Raw genomic sequence first — 26,157 nt, forward strand, 5'->3', positions numbered from 1 at the left:
ATAGTACGGAAAATTGCCATGAAGTTCTCCTTCATGTTAGACACTAAAAAGGAAATGTCATTTATGTGGTATTCCTGGCAAAAATGTAGCCAGTGAATCTGATCTTGAGGAAATATTGGAGACAGTCCATAAAAGGTACAAAATAAAGTCAACAACATAAAGACTGGGTAACTGGATGTTCCAAATTAAAGGAAACTAAAGAGACATCACAACTAAGTGCAATAGGTTTCCAAATCAGGGAAAAAAAAATTGCTATGAACTATGTTAGATAAAAGTATTATATCAAAGTTAAATTTCCTGACTTGTATTGTGCTTATATAAGAAAATGCCTTCATCTTTAATGCACATGTGAGACATTAGGGATGAAGGGACATGGCATGTGCAACTGTTCCTAAATATTTTAGCAAAACGGAGGTAGAAAAACAAAGAAAAAATAAATGTGACAAAATGTTAATAAGTGCTAAAATCTAAGTGAAGGATATTTTTATGGGCTAAGCTGTATCCCTCCCAAAGTCATATGTTTAAGTCCTAACCCCACAGTACCTCAGAATGTGATGTATTTGGAGACAGAACCTTTAAAAGGGTAGTTAAACTGAGTCATTAGGGTGCGTCTTAATCCAATATGACTGGTGTTATAAGACATTAGGAAACAAACACATGCAGGGGGAGGACCATGTGAAGACTAAGGAAGACAGCTATCTACAAGCCAAGGAGAGAGGCTTCAGAACAATCTAAATACGCTAACACCAAGATCTCTGACTTCTAGCCTCCAGAATTGAGACTATAAATTTCCATTGTTTAAGTCACCCAGTCTGTGGTACTTTGTTATGGCGGCCATAGTAGCAAAATTGTATAGCTTAAATTTTTTTGCACTATATCAAATTTGACCAAGTATTAGAAATTGATACCCCAGGGAATGTAAGAACATAAAGGGATCCTGAGACCAAAAAGCTTGAGAACCATAGGCTTAGATACTTTTTAATCTAAATAGTATTTCCTTTCTAAATGTATTTCTAAATACATTCTTTCTAAATGTATTTCCTTCCTCTGAACTTCTGGTCTCATCCTTAATATCTTTTGGAAAGAATTAGTGTATCAGATACATGCCTTTTGTACTAGCTTTCATAATGACATTAACTTAAAAGAATTATTTCCTCTTTGCAACTCCTCTGCTTCCAGTCTTGATGGCTTTATTTATCTATAAGTTGCAAATACTTTTTTCAGCTATTTTAATTTTCTGTTTTAAGCAGTATATGATGAATACCATCTCAACTGATCTTAGAAACTCACTGTAATTTAATTTTTAAAAATATCCTATCACCTTTTGATTGCTCAAGCCTGTTTAATTTGATCACTACAGATTACTACAAACCACATATGTAATTTTCAATTTTCTAGTAGTCACATTAAAAATAAAAACAGGAAAAAGGAGTCTTAGTAATATATTTATTTAACCAAACATATAAAAACTATTATCTCATAAAAATTCATTTAAAAGTGTTAATGTATTTTATATTTTTTATTCTAAGACTGCAAAATCTGGTTGTGTATTTCACACTCATAGTACATCTCAATTCAGACAAGCTACAATTTCAAATGCTCAATAACTACTAGGTGGCCAGGGGCTAATATTTTGTATAGTACAGATCTAGAGAGAAGCAAAAATAACTCATCAACTGTATTTGAATTCTGACTTGAGTTTTACTCAAGTGGCCACATCTTATTACTTTCCTTTCTCAAATTTAAAATTTAGTATTTCTCTTTTATTGTGCTGCTGCATATATTCATTCACTATTTTATTTTCAAAATGCTAAATTCTAACCCTGATTCCCATTTCTTTCAGGGAACTTCTATTTTGAAAAATCGGTCATTTACAATATAGAGTTCTGACCTTTTTCTTACAGTATTGTTTCCTAAAACTATAAGGACATATACTGACCTTTCCGTGTACAGCCAAAGTCATGAAAAATGAAATCAAGAGAGAACTTGGAGTAAACACTGCAGAAAGAAGTACAAATTGTTGATAAAGTACTATTTGATTCCTAGAATGGATGTAGCAGTGAACATCTGAAATATTATAGCCTCCTTTGTTTCCTTCTTCCAATGACAAGCCAACTGGTACCCCCCTGGGTACACCAAGAAACTACACATTTGACCAGCTACCACCATAAGGGCATTGCACTAACAGAATGAAACCTAACCCAAGTCTTTCTGTGAAAAAGGCTTATTTGCTTGGCCTGGAACCTCAGCCCCAGACTTTTAATTTAATATACAGGGGCTTACTGAGATACTCTTGGAGACGGAGACCAGCGGGCATTATTGCACTATCCCTCTGCATTCTTCCAGAGTGCCAGGATCCCCCGGAAAGATACTTGGACATTTTCTTGGCACCCTGATTTTCATGGCTGCCACCCAGGGGACACCTCTAGTTTACCTGGTTCTGGCAGACAGTGGGACTTCTGGTTATGACTATATATTCTGCATACCTTAAAAGCTGTTGCCTGAGGCTTCCAATCAGTCTGAATGTAGGTGCTGACTGAGATCCTCCCCTTAGGGACACTGACAGTTCTTGGTACACCCCTAAATGCTAGGAGCCACTAAAAGTAAGATAGGCTGCTTGGAATACCAAAAAAGTTTGAGAGAAAACCAAGAGGTAGGGAAGAGCTGAACAATAAGGTTCACTTCGTACAAGAGACCATTCCTTCAAGACCTGGAAAGTTGGCTGTTTTACCTAAGGCAGAGAAACCAATACAGAGTGAGGAAAATGAAGAAACAGGAATATGTTGCAAAGAGGAAAGAACAAGATAAGACCTCAGAAAGAGATCTTAATGAAATGGAGGTAAGTGGTTTGTTTACCCAATGAAGAGATCAAAACAGCAGTCATAAAGATATTCACTAAGCACAGAAGTATGGATAAACAAAGGGAAAACCTGGGGAAGGAAGGGAAGGTTCAGGAAGCCCAGAAGGTTGGGCTCCAGAAAGTTTGAAGTAATATCAGCTCAAAAAGACTTACACCAAGACATGTCATGTTTAAAATGTCAAAAGTTAAAGACAAGGATAGAATCTTGAAAGCAGGAAAAGAAAAACAACTTGTTATGTATAAGGGACCGCCACCACCCCACCACAACTATCAGCAGTTTTTTTCAGCAGAAACTTTGCAGGCCAGAAAGCTGTAGCATGATACACTCAAAGTGCTGAAGGAAAAAACACCTCCAACCAAGAATACTCTACCTGGCAAAGATACCATTCAGAATGGCAGGAGAAACAGTTTTCCAGAGAAGCAAAAGGTGAAGGAATTCATCAGTCCTAGACTGGCCCTATAAGAAATGTCAAGGGACTTCTTTAAGCTGAACAAAAAGAATGCCAAATAGTAACAGAAAACCATATGGAAATATAAACCTCACTGGTAAAGGTAAATGCACAATAACTTTCAAAATCTAATGTGAAGATAGCAAGTTAATCACCTAGAAAGGTAGCATAAAAGTTAAATGACAAACATTGCAAAAACGCAACTACAGTAATTTATTATGGGATACACAAGATAAAAAAATATAAATTGTGACATCAAAAACATAAAATGTTTCAGGGAGTAAAAATGTATAGCTTTAAAATGCATTCAGACTTAAGCTGTTATCAACATAAAACAAATGGTTATAAATCTAAGCTTTTAAATATAAACCTCATTGGGGCACCTGGGTGGCTCAGTTGGTTAGGTGTCTGACTCTTGATTTTGGCTCAGGTCATGATCTCAGCACACAGCCTCTCCTTGGGATTCTCTCTCTGCCCCTCCCCTGCTCATGCACATGCTCTCTCCCTCTCAAAATAAATAAATAAACTGAAAAAAAAAATAAATGTAAACCTCATGATAACCATTAAGCAAAAACCTACAGTAGATACATAAAAGATAAAGGAGTTTAAGCATACCACTATAGAAAATCATCAAATCACAAAGGAAGACAGAGAAGGAATAGAAAAACTACAAAACAGCCAGAAAATTAAGTAGCAAAATGGCAATAAGTACACACCTATCAATAATTAATCTGAATGTAAATAGATTAAATTCTCAATACATAGAGTGACTGAAAGAAAAAAAATAAGACCCATCTATATGCTGCCTAGAAGAGACTCCCTTCAGAAGTAAAGACACACAAAGTTGAAAGTGAAGAGACCGCAAAAGATATTCCATTCAGTGGAAACCAAAAGAAAGCTGGGGTAAGGTATACTTACATCAGACAACAGACTTGAAGGCAAAGAATGTAATAAGAGGCAAATCATTAAATAATGATAAAAAGGTCACTCTAACAAGAGAATATAACATTTGTAAATATTTACGACACCAACACAGGAGCACCTAAATATATAAATTTGCTTTACTGCAAGTAAACTGCAGGGATGAGGTTTACTGCAGGGATGCAAGGAGGGTTTAATATCTGAAAATTAATGAGATATTCCACATTAACAAAATTAAGAATAAAAATTGTATGATCATGTCAATACATGCAGAAAAAAGCATTTGACAAAATTCAACATTTACAAAAACTCTCAAAAAGTGGGTACAAAGGGAATATAACATAATAAATGCCATATATGACAAGCCCACAGCTAATATCAAACTCAACAGTGAAAAGCTAAAAGCTTTTCCTCTAAGATCATCAACAAGAAAAGGATGCCCACTCTTACCACTTTTATTCAACATAGTATTGGAAGTCCTAAGCAGGGCAATTAGGTAGGAAAAAGAAATAAAAAGGCATCCAAATCAGAAAGGAAGAAGTAAAACTATCACTATTTGCAGATGATGTGACATTATATAGAAAACCCTAAAGACTCTACTAAAAAAATGATTACAATTAATAAATTCAGTAAAGTTGCAGGATATAAAGGTAATACACAGAATGCTGTTGTGTTTCTATATATCAGTTACATACGTACAGTATACATACATCCTGCTGGAAAGAGAAATCAACAAAACAATCTCATTAACAATTTCATCAAAAAGAATAAAATAGGGATAAATTTAACCAAGGAGGTGAATAACTTCTAAACTGAAAACTGTTAAAACTCCAATGAAAGAAACTGAAGACAAAAATAAATGGGAAGATATTCCACATTTATTTATTGGAAAAAATTGTTAAAATGTCCATATTACCAAAGCAATCTACAGAGTCAATAAAACTATCAAAATTCTAAATGGCACTTTTCCAAGAAACAGAACAAAATCCAAAAATTTGTGTGGAACCAGAAAATATCCCAAATAGCCAAAGCAATCTTAAAAAACGTTTCCTAAGTTCAAACTATACTACAAAGCTATAGTAATCAAAATAGTATAGTACTGGTATAAAAATAGACACAGAGTCCTGGGGCATCTGGGTGGCTCAGACAGTTAAGCATATGACTTTTGATTTTGGCCCAGGTCATAATCTCATTGTTTGTGGGATCGAGCCCTGCATAGTACAGAGCCTGCTTCGGATTCTCTCTCTCTCTCTCTCTCTGCCCCTCCCCTGCTCATTCTCTCCCCCGCCCCCGCAAAATAAGTAAATATTTAAAAAAGTAAAAAATAAGAAATAGACACAGAGTCCAAAGGAACAGAGAGCCCAGAAGTAAACCTATCCATACATGGTCAATTTATGATAAAGGAGCCAAGAATATACAATGGGGGAAAGGACAGTCTTTTCAACAAATGGTTTTGGGAAAACTGGATAGCCACATGCAAAAAACCAAAACTGGACCACTATCTTTACATCATACACAAAAACGCACTCAAATGGATTAAAAAGTTGAACATAAGGCCTGAAATTCCTAGAATAAAACAGAGCCCGTGAACTTCTTGACCTCAGTCTTGGCAATGGTATTCTGGAGCAAAAGCAACAGAAGCAAAAGTAACAAATGGGACTATTTCAAACTAAAAATCTTAACAGCAAAGGAAATGGTCAACAAAATGAAAATGCAACCTACTGAATGGGAAAAAAAATATTCGTAAATTATATATCTGGATAAGGGGTTAACATCCAAAATTTATAAAGAACTCCTGTAACTAAATAGCAAAAAATAATGCAATTTAAAAAAATGATTAGAGAAACTAAACAGACCTTTTTCCAAAGAAGACCTAAATATGGTCAACTTGTACATATATGAAAGGTGCTCAACAACAGTAAGCATCAAGAAACGTAAATCAGGGGTTCCTGGGTGGCTCAGCTGGTTAAGCGTACAACTCTTGATTTCGGGTCAGGTCATGATTTCATGGTCATGAGACCGAGCCCCATGTTGGGCTCCATGATGGGCACGAAACCTGCTTAAGATTATCTCTCCCTTCCTCTACATCTCATATCTGACGGTGGCTGGGGGATGGATTAAGGGTGTCAAAGGCATAATCTTCCATTTATTATAAATAAGTATAGGGGATTATAATTTATAGCATGATGACTATTAGTTAATACTGTACTTAATATATGAAATTGTTAACAGAGTAGACCTTAAACGTTCTCATTATATGAGAAAGAATTTATAGGTATGTATGGTGAGAAAATTTAACTAGACTTACTATGTGGTCATCTTGCAATATATACAAACAGCAAATCATTGGTGTCATCTTGCAATATATACAAACAGCAAATCATTGGAGTTAAACCAGCAATTAACACTGAACTGTGACTAAACAGTTTGAGTATGTGCAAAATGCTGGAAATGTTTTATCAAACATTGTCTCTAAAAACTATGGTACAATGAGGGATTATATGTACATTTCTTAACTTTCTGATGATAGAACCTACTTATAAGAGAAATCTATCATGCATGCTCTTTAGGAACACATTTTATGAAGAAGTAAGGTCACACAAGTCAGTCAGAAACACCAAAATAAATAAATGAAAAAATTCTTCACAAAAGAAATAGTCAAAGGTAATATCATGAAATAGTCAACAGTCAACAGCAAAAAAAAACCAGACTAAAAATCCTGTATCTTGCACACCAATTAGTAAAGATCAAACATAAAAACGAAAGGACAGGTAAGATGCAGTGAAATAGGTAATAACTGCAAACATTATTAATGACAATATACAGTGGAAATCGACTTGTCAGAGCCTTTGTCCAGGACTCATTAATTTGACTTCTGTAAATCTATTAGATAAAATCCCTGAATACAGAAATGGCTTTACGTAAGAAGGGATTCTTAAAAAATAGCATATAAATAACGCAATTGGAAAAAATTTACTGAAGATACATACTATAATCTCTAGGACAACCACTACATATACATACACACATGAACACCAACAATAACATTGTATAGTATTACCTAGCTGTTAAACCAGGTGAGAACATAAAGAAATATGTCATAATTTCAAATGAAAAAATGAGGTTATTATAAATTAGTTGTAACCACATATAAAAACCTAAACAGAAAAAAGCTTACCACAAGATATCAAATATGCAACAGTACCAAAATAAGGCAACAGTGTTTCATTAGGGATGGTGATATAAACTGCCACTTCATGAAGTAATGAGTTTTAGATGATAGCCACCCAACCCCAAACACCAAATATTATAAAACAGTCAACAGTAAAAAACAAACCAAAAACAAAAACAGACTAAAAATCCTGTATCTTGCACACCAATTCGTAAAGATCAAACAAAAAGTTCAAGGGTTTTCTTGTCATTTACTTTGCTGTTCAGCTTTGCAATCAAGCCAGGTTTGCAAATTATATATGTGGCCAGTTAATTATTATCTCCTATAACTTGTACTTATTCATAAATTTTTAGAAATATGATGATCAAAAACTTACCACATGAGTAGTTTTTAATGTAATGCCATCAAATCTGCATAAACTGGAGCTCTCTTCAAAGAAAATATCACATTCTTCTAACTCTTGAGCATTACAAGGAGGTTTCTCTTTATCTGGATTTGGATTCTTAGGCCAGAAAACAAAATAAACAAACCATCAACAATAAGAGAATGGGTTTCTTCATACTTAAAATATCAAGATTACAACAGTAATTAAAAACTAAATTTCAGACCCGACTGATAAATCCTAATCAACAAAACCCAGAAATGACAGAATGATGAAATCACCACAAAGACATTAAAACAGTTATTACAAAATCAAGGATGTACAGAAAAGTACATATATGTTGAGAGAGGTATGGAAGATATAAAAAAAGAACCAAACTGAACTGTAAATATGAGAATATAATATCTGAAGTGGAAAGCAAAAAAAGATGGGATTGACAGCTAATTAGACACAGCAGAAGACCTGTGAGCTTGAAACACAGCCAAGAGAGTCTATCTAAAATGAAACACAGAGGACAAAAAATAAAAACACAACTGCAATGACCTGTGGAACAAATATCAAATGGTGTAACACATGGGTAACTAGAAGAGGGCACGAAGAATGGAAAAACAAAATTGAAGAAATGGTCATTAAATGATGAAAACTGTAACTCTATAAATTGAAGAAGGTCAAAGAAACATCTAAAAAACCCACTGCAAATCACATTATAATGAAATTGCTGCAAACTAGTAATAAAGAGAATATCTTAAAAGCAGTGAGAAGAGGAAAAAACACATTATGAACAGAGGAACAAAGATACAAATGACAGCCAACTTCTCATCAGAAACTATGCAAGCCAGAAAACAATGGAGTATTAACAGAAGTTCTGAAAGGGGGAAAAATCCTATCGACATTGACTTATATACTTACCAAAAATATTAAAAAAGGAAGACAACCTAAGTATTTTTACAGCAAACAAAAGCTGAGAAAATTCACTCAGTAAACCTACACTACAAGAAATGCTAAAGGACACTATTCAGCCAGGAAAAAAATGACAACAGATGAAAATATGAATCAACACAAAGAAATGAGAGGAGAACAGAGTGTAATATGTGGGCCAATGTAAGACCCCCCCCCCATATTTTAATCTCTTTTAAAAAGAACTGACTGATTAAAGTTGAGATAATAACGTCATTGAGTTTATAACATGTAAAAATAAAATGTCTGATGAGAACAACAGAAAGGATGAAGAAATGGAAATATATTGTGAAGCTCTTTAGTTACAGTGAAATGATGTAATAATTTTTGAAGAAAGATGGTGATGAGTTAAAGATGTACAGTGTAAACTCTAGAACAACCACTAAATACACACATACACACTAATACAAAAACAAAGGTGTAGCTAATAAGCCAAAAGTAGAGATAAACGTAAGGTACTTTTAATATGTTCCATTGCTTAAATGCAAGAAGTACTCTCTGGCCTTATATCCCTCACAGAGTACAAGGATCACAATGCTGAAGTGATAAATTGCACATATACATGCATTATGAATTATGTATACACATGTATGTAACAGAACCATAATTCTACAACTGACCAAATGTCCACACACCTCGTTTGCCAAAATGCAGTCATGTTATTGAAAACTTGATGAAATGACCTGAGAAAATCTCTGAAACTAAATCTCTGGAGCTATAGAAGTGATAGAAGATGAACCTTGTCCATGTCCACCTGGGATTTGGAGCCACCTAGTTTAGTCAGCCTAAATATCAATGGAAACAAGTCTGGTTGCTATGATTGGCTGGGAAGGCAGTATCAGCAATTAGCTGGGGCCATTTTTTCAGCGATTCAAAAATATACATATGTCCAGTAGCATAGAGAAGGCACCCTCTGCACTCCTCCCTCCTTTCCCTTTTCCATTAACTATATGTTAAAGACAAGAGGACAAAAATGAAAAGTTCAGGACTATCAGGGCGCCTGGGTGGTTCAGTTAAGTATCCGACTTCAGCTCAGGTCATGATCGCACGGTTTTCGGGTTCAAGCCCTGTATTAGGCTCTGTGCTGACAGCTCAGAGCCTGGAGCCTGCTTCAGATTCTGTCTCTGTCTCTCTCTCCCCCTCCCCTGCTGTCTCTCAAAAATAAATAACATGTTAAAAAAAAAAAAAAGTTCAGTACTATCAAGGCAGCCAGAATTTAACAGGACAAGTTTACAGAGAAAGGGGAACAGCAGAGAAGAGAACCCAAGATTCTGCTACTTGTCTTTAGGCATTTACTGATTTTCAAGCTGTGCTGGAAAAGACAAGTGGAAAGAAGCAGGCAAGGGGCTCAAAAGCTGAGTGCTGATATTAATAAAGTGCTTGGGAGACAAAAATTAGAGATCAGAGCCCACACCGGAGAAGCCCTGGTAAACATCCTAGACTTTCAGTTGAGATTCATGAAAAGTTCTGCCCTAGTAGAAAGAACAAACAAGGAATACATATCAGCCACATAAAATACTGAAATACAGCACCAAATCAAATCATCCTTAATGGGATTAAGAAGACAGGCTGAAATTTTGGAGGAGGTAGGTCAAGTAGTGTTTGGAATAAAGTATATAGCATTAAATGCTTTCAACAGAAAAGTAGGTTAAAAAAAATCAATCATCTAAACTTTCACTTTTAAAAATAGAGCAAAATAAATCCAAAGTAAGCAAAAAGGAGAAAATAATCAATGTAATAACAAATGAAACTGGAAACTGAAAAAAAGCCAAAGGAAATAGATGCCCAGTATAATCCTGTATTTAATAAAGAAATTAAATTCATGGTTAAAAACTTCCAAAAAAGAAAACTCCAGTCCAGACAGTTTCACTGGAAAATTCTATATTTAAAGAAATAATGCCAACTCTACACAATCTCTTCCAGAAATAGAACAAGCAGGAAACACTTCCCTTTTCATTTGACATCAGCATTACCCAGATACCAAAACTGAGTAACGACAGTAAAAAGAAAAAACAGAGACTACAGACCAATATTCCTCACAAATATAGATGCAAAACTCCTCAATAACATATTAGCAAACCCAAACTGGTAATACCTAAAAGGGATTATACATCATGACCAAGTAAGGTTTACACCACAAATGAAGTGTATTTGACAAAATTCTATATGGCCTTTCATGATTAAAAACTCAGTATAATAGAAGAAAATTTCCTCAACATGACAAAAATAATCCATACTTAACAGTGAAATACTCATTTTTCCAAGCTTACAAATAAGACAAGAATGTCTGCTTTCACTATTCACCATTTCTATTTTACAATGGATTAAAGGTTCTAACCAATGCAGAAAGATAACAAAAAGTATAAAGATTTGAAACACGCAAGACAGCCTTCAGCTGCAGATAACAAGATTCTATGTTTTTCCCAAATACACTGGTGTTCAGACATAAATAACTTACTCATATATACCAATATTTACTTGAAATAAATATACCAATATTTACTTGAAATAAATATACCAATATTTACTTGAAATAATCAAGTTTAAAAGGCAGTTAGCAGCAATAATCTACAATATCATAACAAGCCCCACTACTGTAACTATATGATTATATCCCAGAGCCCTATCACAAAAAATACTTGCTGAATGAATGAACATAGGGCAATGCCGTCTGCATGGGCTTGTTTTCACACCAGGGCTAGGAGATCAAAGTTTCACAGTCTCACAAATGCTTTCCAGTGATCCTGAAATTTTTTTTTTCAACATTTTTTACTTTTGAGAGAGTGTAAATGGCTGAGGGGTGGGGGCGAGGATCTGAAGCAGGCTCTGTGGTGACAGCAGTGAGCCTGATGTGGGGCTTGAACTCAAGAACCGTAAGATCATGACCTGAGCCGAAGTAGAGCACTCAACTGACTGAGCCACCCAGGTGCCCCCTGAAATTTTTAACTATTGCTGGCAGACATGAAACTTGGTTTCTCCATTTTGGCCATGTTTTCTTTTGACAGAGACATTTACTTTCAATATTCTAATTTCCTTTCCACTTTAGGATATAATTAACCCTATAGTATAAACTACCTCCTAACAGTTTTTTCCTCATCACTCTAACTCCAAATGGCAATAAGTCAGACATTGTACATGTGCTGATATAATTTTTGGTGAATAAACATATAACTGAAATTCTGATATAATGTTTTATTCAATTAAAAAAAATTTTTTTTAATGTTTATTTTTGAGACAGAGAAAGAGCACGAGCAGGGGAGAGGAGGAGAGAGGAAGACACAGAATCTGAAGCAGGCTCCAGGCTCTGAGCTGTCAGCACAAAGCCCACACGGGGCTTTAACCCACGAACCATGAGATCATGACCTGAGCTGAAGTTGGACACTTAACCAATTGAGCCACCCAGGCACCCCTGCTTTATTCAAATTTTTAACATTATCTTAAAAGTTATCAGATTGGAACATTTTCAACAAAATGTCACAGTTGAATGAGTAGTGTATTATCACTGTAATCATTACAATGAATTATTTTGTCAATCATAATTGTAGTATATATATATATATATATATACCCCCGTGATATCCTAAGATAACCTAGAAAATTTTACGACAAGAAGATTATTGGCATAGGTATACAGTAAAATCCTAATTTTGTCCCTGCCAATATCGGTCTGATTCTTCTAAAGGAGAATATATATGTATCTATGTGTGTGTATCCATATATATAAATATACACATGCACATCCACCTTATACAGCAATCCCACACACACAGATATGTATTCGCATAGTGTAAGGAATGAATATTAGAATTTTAACCTACATTCAAACACCAGTCTGTGCCTCATCTGTGTCTCTAACATTAGTAAATGTAAAATAATGTTTGAAAAACATGGCACAACCCTCACATAACATACTTCCGGGCCTTTGGAAAGTCACCCTACTATTAAAATTGCTTACCAGTTCTTCAGAGGTCAAATGCATCAAACGTTCAGCTATAGCAGCACACTGGGCTGAGTCTCTTATAAACTCTCCTTGTTTATCACCAACCACTAGCTCTGGCCATGTTAGTCCTTCATTCTTTTTAGTCAAGAAAATCTCCAAGCTAGAAATTAAAAGAAGTTACTTGTAACATGCTTAATGTTACATTAACCAACTATACAAATTATATAACCAACACCAACCAGAAGAATCTTCCATTGAATCTACCCACCCTGGTGTCCAGAAGATACCAAAACTTGTGTTCATTTTGGTATTGCATATGATGGAAAATCTATAATCCAAGGGTAATAATTTATACTTACTAAACAATCAAGAAAGTACCACTGGAAATGGTATGCCACATGACTTGATGAGAAGAGTGATTGGCAAGAGTAAGACCACCTAGAAAATACGGTTGTAGTCCAGGTATGCAGTGTATTACTGAACTTAAGAGACAGAAATGCAGGCACCAAGATTCTGAGATATTTTTACTAGGGAATGGTGGTGGTAACGAGGATGGTGGTTGGGGCGGGCACGTGAAATTAACTGACTATAACTAAAGGTACTTCTTTATGCATGAAGCCAATAATTAGCTTCATTTTCCTAAACTAGTAGCCATAATATATATTAATGTAAACATCAGGCAGGTTAGATCAGCACAAATATCAATTCTTAAAATACAGATTTTAATGAATTGAAAAGAAAGTAGAAATTATAAAATAATTAAATTTGGTAACATAAGAAAAAAGTTGTTAATGTGGTCTGTATCAAATGAAAATCTAATTCTGTACATTTAAGCCACTGAACAAATTCCAAATACACTAAAAGGGGCCTACCACAGAATACTGAGATTAAGGTTTCATGTGGCAGGAAAGAGAATGAGAGCTGAGCCAGGGCAGACCGTGGACATAGGAGCACAGGGAGTTGCCCCACGTGCCTCTTGAATAGGAAGAGAAATTCAAGTAATAAGCTGCTTTAGGCACAGCCGTTGCTAGAACACAGAGAAAAGTGGGGTGGTGGTAGCTGTCCCATAGGAAAGCAACCCTTCCCATGTGCCACCTTTGGTACACGTGTGCCATACTAACCCATGCCCTGGAACACAACTGCAAGGAAATAATTGCAAGGACACAATAATAACTATAATCATAATTACCAAATAGAACATGCAAACTTATCAGTTATTTTTCAAGGCTGTTATTATCTTCACCTCATGAATTAATTACAGCACTTTTAACTTTTTCTGAAACTACTTATTTTGAGACGACGTACAACATCTTTTCTATGTAATGAGTTCCTATCATTAGCATTAAAAATTACCATCATAATCTATTCTCTAAAAGAGAGCTAATCTTGAAAAGGATGATGATGATGAAGATAATAATCGCAGCAGCAACTCATACTTATCTAATGCTTCCCATATGCCAGGTGCTGTCTTAAGCACTTTACATGTTTTAACTCACTGATTGCTCACCACAACCAAATAAAGTAAGTACTATTTTCATCTTCATTTTACAAAGTAAGAAAAGCACTTAGAGGTTAAGTAACTTGCCAAGGTCATGAGTTAGTAAAGCAGTGTGGCTCCAAGTCAATGCTCTTCACTACTGCACTATTCTGCCTCTCTGAATAAATACATGTAAATATTAAAGAAATTTTACCATGACCAGAATGTATAAATACTGTTTTAGTCAGCTGCTACCTAAAGAAGTTAAAAACAGTTCACACAATGTCAGTTATAGAGAATTTCTGAACCATCGTCAAGTTTGCACGCCTAATCAATGCAATCCTTTAAGCACAACTGCATTTCTACATTTTAAAATTAGGATCATGTCCTACCATCCAGACAAAAAGAGCATATAATCCCATACATTAATAACCTACAGACTAGTTAACAAATCCTTCCAAAGTGAGAAGGAACGTTAACCATTTGAAAATGAGAAATATGAATAATTTAATCAAGCACAGAAAATCATGTTTTTAAACCAATGACCCCACCCACACATCACTGTAATTATGCTTTGTAATATAAAATAGTAATCAAGTACCTCAAATTTAATGGGAAAACAACACAGGTTTATGCTCATGTATTAAATGCTGAAACTATTTGTGTGAGGTCCAGCTATTCTAAACCTTTGCTAAGTTACTGTTTGATGACCTACTTTAACAGTATGTTATAGCTGCTTTGCCAATTTATAAATGCTACCCTCAATCTCTCTCATGCACATAAAATATGTTTAAGTAGAATATAAAATGTTTCTTAAAGAACCGTTCACATAACTAAGCTTTTAAAGTATATTAAAAGTGTAAAGGGAATTAAGGATACACTTATCATGATGAGCACTGAGTAAAGTATAGTTGTTGAATTATTATACTGAACACCTGGAACCGATATAACAGCATATGTTAATTATACTTCAATAAAAAATAAAAATAGGGATGTCTGGGTAGTTCAGTTGAGCGTCTGACTCAAATTCAGCTCAGGTCATGGGATTAAGCCCCATATCAGGCTCTGCACTGAGCGTGGAGCCTGTGCGGGATTCTCCCCTTCTCTCAAAATAAAAACAAAATGTTTTTAAATAAAGAGTAATTTTATCAGATTCTGTTACGAACTCAGTGTGTGAGTATGCCAAAGTTCATGAAGAATGAACCAAAAACCATGTGTTTTACTGTGGTAACCTAGCTATAGTCAGACGGTGATTAGTGGACACATTAGATTCCAGGGTACTTCTCATCTGGGTGTCCTTTTCCACATCTTCATTATCCAGGTAAATGGATAAACTGTTAACAAAATCAGGTATTTATTCAATTGGTATAACTGAGTATTGGTCAGGACTCTAGAAACCACTTTTATCACCTTGAAGGTGAGATTGTCGAAAACTATCCACGAGATTAGACTTTAATCTAGCTCAGATCTTTCACTCCCTCTGAAACAGTAATACTTTCCTGAGAATTACAATAAAAATATTTTTGTAAACATTTGCAGGAGTGATTATTAAAAATGTGGAAGGACTGCAGTGATTATTTAAATATACCATGATTAAAACTGGTTAGCAAGAATTATTAGAACAGTTAAAAAAAAAATCCATCCAAAAAGAGAGAAAGACAAAGCATCAGATTCATGGAAATCATTATTCTTTTTTTGTTGAATTCACTGAATATTGGATTCTTAGTTCAATAATTCTCAAAAAATTATAAACAACATCATTTACTCATGAATCTATTTATCTTACCACATTAAAAAAGAAAAGTCGCCAAATTTCCCCATCAATAAAACGAATTCAGGATATAAAAGCATATAGCTTCAAATTTTTTGAACTAGATACCTATTTCTCAGACTTCCAATATTTAGACTCAAATCAAAGACTCATATGGGTCCTATATTACAAATTGAAAATTATATTTAAAGTAAAAATAACTAATTTTAACCCACTTCTGACCAAATCTGACCATTTCTTTATTTTTTTTTATTTTTTTTTTAAACGCTTATTTATTTTTGAGACAGAGAGAGACAGAGCATGAACAGGGGAGGGTCAGAGAGAGAGGGAGACACAGAATCTGAAACAGGCTCCAGGCTCTGAGCCATCAGCACAGAGCCTGACACGGGGCTTGAACTCACGAACCGTGAGATCATGACCTGAGCCAAAGTCGGACGCTTAACCGACTGAGCCACCCAGGCGCCCCGAAATCTGACCATTTCTTAAATTAAGTGCCCAAAACCATCCATTAACCCATCACAGAATGTAATAATTACTAACAATCTATAATGAAAGATTTACAAAGGGGCAAAAAAGTAGGAGCAAAGGGTTATAGTTTTATAAGAAACTTAATCTTTACCTATTTTTCTGCATATTCCTTTCACTGAGGTTTTTACACACTAAATTCAGATTTGAAGTATAGAATTCATGGAATTTCACAAATGCATATACCCTTATAACCCAAAGAAGCTATTCAATCATCCAGAAAGTTCCCTTGTGTCCCTTTTCTAGTCAGTCCCCCTACATCCTAGAGGTAACCACTGTCTTGATTTGTATCACCAGAGATGGTTTTGCCAGTTTGCCAACTCCATATGTTTGGACTCACACTGTATGCACATTTTTTGTCCCTGGCTTCTTTCACTCTGCATGTTTCTGAGATTCATTCACACTGCTGTGTTTATCACACCATTCTCTTGTATCACAGAGTAGCATTCTATTGTGTACTACTGAGTACTAATATCTAGTAGAATTTCTGGGTTACTAAGTGGGTATATATATGCTTAGCCTAAGAAACTGCTTAACAGTTTGCCAAAGTGACTATCATTTTTCCCTCCCACCAGCAATGTACAAGAGGCTGGTGATCCACATTCTTGTCAACATTTGATACCATAAGCTGTCTAGTTTTAGCCATGCACTGGTGTCTCATCTAGCTTTAACGTGCCTTTCCCTCTATTTTTTCATATGCTTAACTAGCTATTCAAATATCATCTATCATGATACGTCAATTCAAACCATTCGACCATATTTAAAATTGGGTTATCTTTTAATTATAAATTTCTAACAAGGTTTCTTATATATGAAGAATGCAATTCCTTTGTTTTATATGCATAATGAAAATATTTTTTTTTCCCAGTCCATGGTCTGGTTCTGTTTTCTTAATGGTTTTTTTAGAAGAGAAGAAATTCTCAGTTTTGCTGTACTGAAAAGCTCTGTTTGGATAAGTTGACCATATCATCTATTTCTCGTGTCCTGAACACACAATTACAAAAAAATGTACACGGCTAACTTACATTAAAAAAATATTCTCTATAATTTTCAAAGAAATATTGACTCCACTTGTAGGAGTCCTCCATATATATTCCTGCACACATGAAATTCTTTTATATACATATGAAAGTTATTCACTGTAGCAAAGGACTGCAGTCAAAATATCGAACAATAAAGGACCATTTTTTAAAAAAGATTGTGGGTGACAAAGTAAAATATCATAAATAGCCATAAAGGAGAATAAAATAAATCATTATATATACATTATAGAAAGTTCTTCAAGATTTGCTATTGAAAGTCAACAAAAGCAAGCTGTAAAACTATGTATAGTTATGTTTTAAAACCTTTTTTGTTCAAAAAACAGACATATATCTGCTTGAATATGCATAAAATACTATGAACAGTGGTTATGGGCATGAGGGGAAGGATGGCTGAAGGGCCTGGGCTGGAGGGAGCCTTCACACTGTGTACCCTTTTATGTATATTAAAATTTAAAGAATGGGAATGTATTATCTAGTTGGCAAATTGAAGTCAATAAAAAGAGATTTTTCTCTTAAAAAGTTTTAGAGTATTAATTAAAACAAATAACCATTTTTATCTATTATTACTGTTACTACTGTCATTATTTTTCCAGAGCTGATAATAAACACTCTACCATAGAATACAAACTATAACTTTACCAGCATTTTTAATCTTAATGATAATCATGTATTTTGATACAGTAATTCCATTTTTAATCTGTCTTAAGAAAGAATCAGCAATACAGACAGACCTATTGTAGTAGTAGTCAACTTTGGTGTAACCACTGTAGAAGAGATAAAAAAAGAAAAAAGAAAAAAAAATTTTTAAATATAAATACAACTCTATCTGTATACCTATTATCTTTAATCATCCATGTACTGCTGTCTTGATCAATAGATGAATAGAGATTTCCTTCCAAAAACCTCTGACCCTTCAGCACAATGTTGATGTGATCAGGCAAAAACTGTACTTGAATGTCCTCCTTAGAACTGCCTTCTGGAAGTTGTATTGTTACTGTCAAATCATCTTCAGTCTGTTGCCAGTAATACAGAGGTTCTATTGGGAAAAGAAAAATACATTATGTAATAAAAAAGTGGAGACCAGAACACACAAAATGAGACACTGGAGCACACAAAAGAACACCTATCTAAAGGAATCTTAGCATAATTTCTAGTGATCTTCTTACAAAACAAAGTAATTATAAACAAACACACACAGATCTTTTGGGGGAATTTTCAGAGTTATAACAACTGCACTTGACATTTCCTCTTCCAGGCTTACCTAATGCTCCAAGACATAAGCACTCATAAAATACTAATGACAGCAATCCTTTATCCCCATTCATTCTCTCCCTGTCTCCCAGTTTCCCCTTTTCTTCCTCCTTTCTCTTCCCTTTACAAACACAGCAGATTCCTACTTCAAAGGAGTAACAAATATGTCATAAACCACTGTCTGAAACTTTCACCATTGCTTTGATTTGCCCTAACAATGTAACTCTGTGATACAGAAGACAACTATTATTTGGTGAGATACATACCCACATAAAAATAAAAGATATATATATTTATAAATTCTACTCTGCAACTTTGTGCATGAAAGCAATTTCACAGGAAATTCAACGGTTGCCAGTGTATTTTGTCCAAGTTCCCAATAAAAGTATCCTCCCTTCACCTCCTTCTTGATCTCCTTGGCTTCTCTTAGAAAAAGCTTTAAACTCATCATGCTACAGGTTGAAATACCCATAGGATGAAATAAGAAAATAGGGCTTAAATGCAAAAAGAATAAATATTTGCTAAGAAGTAAATAATTATTTGCTTAATGATATCCATAAACATTAATCTGTCCACACACTCATCAGAAAGGAATATAACATAGTGGTTAGTAACTAGTACTCCAGAGTTGACTAGTCCTAGGTCTTGAATCTTGGCTCAGCCACTTATTAATCTTGGTATACAACTTTATCTACTACCCTCTTTTTCCCAATCTGTAAAATAAAATAACAAAATATGACATTATCTCACAGAACTGTTAAAATTTAAATGAGTTAATGCATATAAAATATTTAATAAATGAGTTAATGCATATAAAATATTCAATATCAATCTTGTTATTACATATAGTATAAACTCTCAGTAAATGCGGGTTATTATTCTTTTCTGAGGGGGGTATCATTCTTTTTATTTTTGTGCTGTTTTGTGTAAAAACTTTGTAAGTACTAGCTATGCTCAAAGATATAATAGTAAGTATGATGTATCTTCTTAAAGGGTCACTTCTATTTGATGTTAAATAAAATTTAACAAGCATGATACTATAGGAATAAGCATAAAAAATGCATAAATTTTCAGGATAAAATTGTTACTTTGGATTAATTTCTAACTTGCATCATATTCCTTTAAGCAGGCTCTTAAATCTTCTCTGTTATCTCTTTAGAAGTACTTTTAGTATAAATTCACTGAGAAAGTTTGAACTACAGCTTAAAAGATTGATAACTATAACCTCCTTAAGGCAAGTTACCTGTTTTACTCAATTTTCTGTCTACCACAAAAGTTAACAAGGCAGTTTATATGTAACAATGATTCAATGGGTAACTTCTGCCAGATATGGAAAGGGGAGGAGTCTGCAAAATCACATGAGCTTCTAGTAAAACTTAAAGTCCATGGAAGTAGACTAAATGGAAAGCCAGAATTTTTTAAGCTTCTGTCCACTAAAAGTTATACAAACAACTAAATATTTTTTTCAGTTGTTGGTTGCTAAGTGCCTATGTTTTAGAAATTGTTTTAAGTCTTTCTAAGAAAATGCTCTTACTTATATCATTATGACAACACCAAATTGGCAACAGACAATATCAGTCTTCTTGAGGTTTATAGAAAATGAAACCCATATATATTCTCAGATGATTACTTAAAAGAAAGCATGCTATAAATGACAAACTATCCATAATTTTTTAAAAATTACATTTCTCCTTTATAGGTAAAGTGTGTTTATTACAGGTACACAGAAAAATACAGGGGATTTGAGGTTCACACTAAAAGGGAAGGAAAGACGTTAATGTATTCAGAAGGAAATCAAAATATAATGTGAGATGTCAACAAGAAAAACAACACCTGATAGTTATGATTTAAACAGATGTTGTATCCCTCCTACGCTACAATCTGTCTTGGAACCACATAGTTTCAGGTACTAGGCAGAATGTTTCCAGAGATTAGGGCATTCTTTCATTTCCTTTGCAATTGCTCACCAAGAGTTCTAAGGGGCATGTGGTCTAGAGATATGAATAGCTTTTTGGCTAAGCTCTAGAAAAGTTTAACAGTATAATTGAGACAGAGTAGAACTTATTCAGAAAGGGATCTTAGAGATAATCTAACATTAAAACACATCACATGGGAAACCAAGTTGTTAAAAGGCTAAATAAAAGGCCATCAAAGCATAACTCTCTTATTCAAAGGTGCGTATCATTTATGAACCTGTGGAAAATATTTTTAAAATATTTATTACATTAATATTTTCAAATACTTTTCTTCTTTTTTTGTTTGTTTATTTATTTTTGAGAGAGAGACAGGCATGAGTGGGGGAGGGCAGAAAGAGAGGGAGACACAGTATCTGAAGCAGGCTCCAGGCTCTGAGCTGTCAGCACAGAGCCTGACATGGGGCTCGAACTCACGCGCCCTGAGATCATGACCTGAGCCAAAGTCAGATGCCCAACCAACTGAGCCACCCAGGCATCCCTGTTTTCAAATACTTTTCAAAGAATTTTTTTCTTTAGAAAGTTCTAGGGGCGCCTGGGTGGCGCAGTCGGTTAAGCGTCCGGCTTCAGCCAGGTCACGATCTCGCGGTCCGTGAGTTCGAGCCCCGCGTCAGGCTCTGGGCTGATGGCTCAGAGCCTGGAGCCTGTTTCCGATTCTGTGTCTCCCTCCCTCTCTGCCCCTTCCCCGTTCATGCTCTGTCTCTCTCTGTCCCAAAAATAAATAAACGTTGAAAAACAAAATTTAAAAAGAAAAAAAAGAAAGTCCTAAATAAATATAGTGAAACTAATTTTTATTTTATATAATTAACAAAAAAGGGACATTCAAAGATTAATATGTATAATTGAAAATATTGCGAAAATCTCAAGTAAAATATACTATTCTCTGATTGTAAACATCAGGATTATGAATAGTAATGGTTACAGGGGGATATTCTCTTGAATGTAAGAGTATTCTTCTTATGTAAATATAAATTTTAAAGACTTTGTTACTGTCCTCATTCTAAAACATTCACTTCATCCGTTTATTCATTTAACATTGGAAAAACTTAACAATTAGGCCCTCAAGAACTTTTTTTTTTAAAGCTTAGCACTAAAAATTCAGAAGACATACACTAGTATATACCTATAATCAACACAGTTTAGCTTATTTTAAAAGATTAATATATTCAATACTAATATGTTAGCTTCACAAACACCAATAACAAACAGACATTATTTATTCATTTAATAAGTATTTACTAAACATCTCATAAAGGCATAATTTTTTAAAAATATTCTTGGTAATTACGAAATTACTGATTAAAACAATTCACACTATTTAGGTAGCACATTTTACAAAAGACAATTCTGAGAAATACAAAGGAAAATTAAGCCTCTATCTAGTCCTGGTAGAACCCATAACCTAACCAGTAAGACAAACCAGACATAAATGTACATAAACACACATGAGCTCTATGAACACTAAAATTACCTTTGATTTTCTCAGACAAGTTGTCATTCTTATTTTCTTCAAGATCTTGACCAACATGTACAAATGTGAAGGACTTGTAGGAGACAATCATCAGACCTTTCCCATCAGGCTCAATAGCAGCATAATGCGGCACTGACTTTCCACGGAGAGTATCACACTTAATGATTTCATATTTTTTACTGTCTGTAAAAAAAGAAAGTATTTCAGAACAAAAAATTATAAATAAAACACTATATTATAAAAATGTCCTGAAAATATTTGTATGTTAATTTTAATTAAAATTAAGTATTTTTTTTAACATTTATTTATTTTTGAGAGAGAAAGAGAGCATGAGCACGGGAGGGGCAAAGGGCAAAGGAGACAGAATCCCAAGCAGGCTCCAGGCTCTAAGATGTCAGCACAGAGCCCAATGCAGGTGGGGCTTGAATTCAGGGACAGGAAGATCATGACCTGAGCCGAAGCTGGACGTTTAACCGAGCGACCCAGGCGCCCCTAAAATTAAGTATTTTAAGTGTACTATTAAAAGGCATGCTATCAAGAGTCTTTTCATAGGGCTAAAAAAGTTTATAACCTAATTTTCTATAAATTCACCCCTACTTTAAAATACCAGCTCTGATGAAATTTGCTCTAGATTGTGCTTTCCAATGTGGTAGCTACTGGCCATAGTGGCTATTTAACGAAAATTAAGTAAAATTTAAAATTCAATTCCTCAGTCACATTAGTCACATTTCAAATGTTCTACAGCCACACATGGGTAGCTGCTACCGTATTAAATGGCACACACAGGGGCGCCTGGGTGGCGCAGTCGGTTGGGCGTCTGACTTCAGCCAGGTCACAATCTCGCGGTCCGGGAGTTCAAGCCCCGCATCGGGCTCTGGGCTGATGGCTCGGAGCCTGGAGCCTGTTTCCGATTCTGTGTCTCCCTCTCTCTCTGCCCCTCGCCCGTTCATGCTCTGTCTCTCTCTGTCCCAAAAATAAATAAACGTTGAAAAAAAAAATTTAAATGGCACACACATAAAACATGTCCATTTTGCAGAAATTTCCATTGGATACCAGTGCTCTAGACTTTAAAGTGACTGACTTACCTAAATATCAGCTTCTGAATGATCTACCTTTTCCTTTACTACAGCCTTTCTACTTCCCCAGCAGGTACATGATAGGCATCTGCTCAAAAGAGCCACAAACGAAGGATAAAGTAAAGGTATGGTGTGGACTATTTTTCTGCTCATTCTAGCTACTTAAGGGGGTTTCCTTAAAATGAAATGTTTATGGTAGAAATGATTCAGACCTATATGCCTAATGAATCAAGCATAAATAATGATACTTAATTTTTTTTTAATTTTTTTAAATATTTATTTATTACTGAGAGACAGAGCATGAGCATGGGAGGGGCAGAGAGAGGGGGAGACACAGAATCTGAAGCAGGCTCCAGGCTCTGAGCTGTCAGCACAGAGCACGACACGGGGCTCAAACTCACAACCCACGAGATCATGACCTGAGCCAAAGTCGGACGCTTAACCAACTGAGCCACCCAGGTGCCCCAATACTTAATTTTTTAAAAAATGTTTATTTACCTAGAGAGAAAGCACGCATGTATACTCATGGGGGAGGGGCAGAGAGAGAGAGGGAGAAAGAATCTCAAGCAGGCTCCCCGCTGACAGCACAGAGACCAATGCAGGGCTCAAACTCATGAACTGTGATATCATGACCTGAGCTGAAATCAAGAGTAGGACAGTTAACCAACTGAGCCACCCAGGTGCCCCAATACTTGATTTTAAGATATAAAATTTAAGATATGAGATATAAAGAAAAGATATAAAATTAACTGTATCATGAAAATTACTGGTAAAATAACTGAATTTATTCTTGAAAACAGGTTTGGTTTTGTGTGTGCCCTTACCTTTACTTACACTGTTACTCTATTAGAGTGAGCTGTACTACTTTAACAAGCTTCACAATAAGTAGTCAAAAATTGTAACCCAATGTCACGTGTTATACATAATGATACAATCTGTTTTAAATATATGTCCTTGTTTTCCTCTAAATCTTCACCTACATTCACCTTCATTTCACACATATTTAAGAAAAGACTTGTAAATTTATGAATGAACTAAAAACTCCTATGCTTCCTGCACAGGTACGTGTAAGGGAAAGAGTCCTACCGGACTCCAAACACCCAGACTTAGATACTACATGGTTTACAGGGTGGCTTTTCCCAACATGTGTGCAACAGAAAATAACAAGTGGATTTCAAGTGAACTCCATGGTTAAATGAGCTGGGAAATGCTTGCTCTAATTGTCTTTTTTTTTTTTTCTTTACTCAACATTTTTAGAATCTTCAACATGTTTAATGTGAAATAGGGCTATTATATGCCCATATTTTCAATTTAACTACAAAACAGTGTTTATCAAATGTTCCACTCAACAGAGTTTAGAAAAGCACTGCTGTTATATTCATTGAAAAAGAAAAAGGAAAAGAATAACAATTATATAAATAATACTTAAGGGGGTGAAAAGAATGAAACCTTAAGAAATGACATGAGAGATTCTGGGTGGCTCAACTGGTTAAGTGTCTGCCTTTGGTTCAGGTCATGATCTCATGGTTCAGTTTGAGCCCACATCAGGCTCTCTGCTGTCAGCACCCAACCTGCTTCGATCCTTTGTCTCCCTCTCTCTCTTCCCCTCAAAGTTTCTCTCACTCTCTCAAAAACAAACATTAAAAAAAAAACAAAACCACACAGATCCCCCATGCAGCCAAAAATCTGCATATAACTTTTGACTCCCCAAAAACTTAACTACTAATAGCCTACTGTTGATTGGAAGATTTACTGATAACAAAAACAGTCAGTTAACATATACTTTGTATATATATTATATACTGTATTTTTAAAAATAAAGTAAGCTAGAATAAAGAAAGGGTTATTCAAGAACTCATAAGGAAGAGAAAATACATTTACAGTAATGTCCTGTATCAAAAAATATCCATGTATACGTGGACCTGAACTCTACAGTTTAAACTACACAATTTAAACCTATTGTTCAAGGGTCAACTGTAATTTAAGGCCCGTAAGTTATGTAAGTTAATAAAAACTTAGAAAAAGGGCAGAGAGTCAAGGAAACAAGCTCCCTTAGTTTTCAACAATAGTAAGAACTAAGCACTGGTGAAGAACAAGGCCACACCATTAAAGGAATCCTAATTAATACAGTGAAAAATGATTTCTAATGTCCAAGTTAGAAGTCTGATAGTTTCAAACAGCCCAAGAGTCAAGACTTTTCTACAATTTATAATTTACATTTATATACATAATCCTTGTATGTGATACATATACACATTAGAATATATGTGTACAGTCTTGTATATACTGAAATTATACACTTTAAATTCTTTCAAAATTATGTAAGAATGTCTCCTTTTATACAAAAAGGCATAACTGACTGTGGAAGTTATTGTTTCTTTTCTTTTTTTTTTTTTTAACATTTATTCATTTTTGAAAGGCAGAGAGACAGAACGCGAATGGGGGAAGGGGCAGAGAGAGAGGGAGACACAGAATCGGAAGCAGGCTCCAGGCTCCGAGCTGTCAGCACAGAGCCCGACGCGGGGCTCGAACTCACGGACCGCGAGATCACCACCTGAGCCGAAGTCGGCCGTTTAACCGACTGAGCCACCCAGGCTCCCCGGAAGTTATTCTTTCTATAACAATATATACCTGAGGAGAAATTATCTATAGGAATTCATCCCACTAGATGTGGGGTATTAGAATCACAGCAACAACAGCATTTACAGGAACAGCTTTGCATTTCAAAATCTACTAAATGGCACCAACCCCTGTGGATTCACATTGTAGTTATATTTTACCTTTATTTTTCTTACTGATAGTGACCCACTCCAAAGAAACATAGAATCCACTTCCTTTCATATCCAATTCTTCTTTCTCTATTCGAAGAAGTAAGGTAGTTATTGAATG

At 34.9% G+C, this 26,157-nt stretch overlaps 1 protein-coding gene across 1 annotated transcript in view; it reads right to left on the reverse strand.

Annotated features, from left to right (window-relative positions):
* Positions 1–26,157, reverse strand: part of NUDCD1 (NudC domain containing 1) — a 75,625-nt gene that overhangs the window by 17,879 nt on the left and 31,589 nt on the right. The window contains exons 4-8 of the mRNA XM_040494872.1: positions 26,049–26,151; positions 22,193–22,375; positions 18,332–18,533; positions 12,697–12,841; positions 7,779–7,904 (exon numbers count right to left, since the gene is read on the reverse strand). Coding sequence (XP_040350806.1) covers positions 7,779–7,904; positions 12,697–12,841; positions 18,332–18,533; positions 22,193–22,375; positions 26,049–26,151 — 759 coding nt within the window. The remainder of the gene's footprint in view (positions 1–7,778; positions 7,905–12,696; positions 12,842–18,331; positions 18,534–22,192; positions 22,376–26,048; positions 26,152–26,157) is intronic.

The sequence above is a fragment of the Herpailurus yagouaroundi genome, unplaced genomic scaffold (assembly GCF_014898765.1).
Source record: "Herpailurus yagouaroundi ecotype Mexico unplaced genomic scaffold, PumYag 186, whole genome shotgun sequence".
Taxonomy (NCBI): domain Eukaryota; kingdom Metazoa; phylum Chordata; class Mammalia; order Carnivora; family Felidae; genus Herpailurus; species Herpailurus yagouaroundi.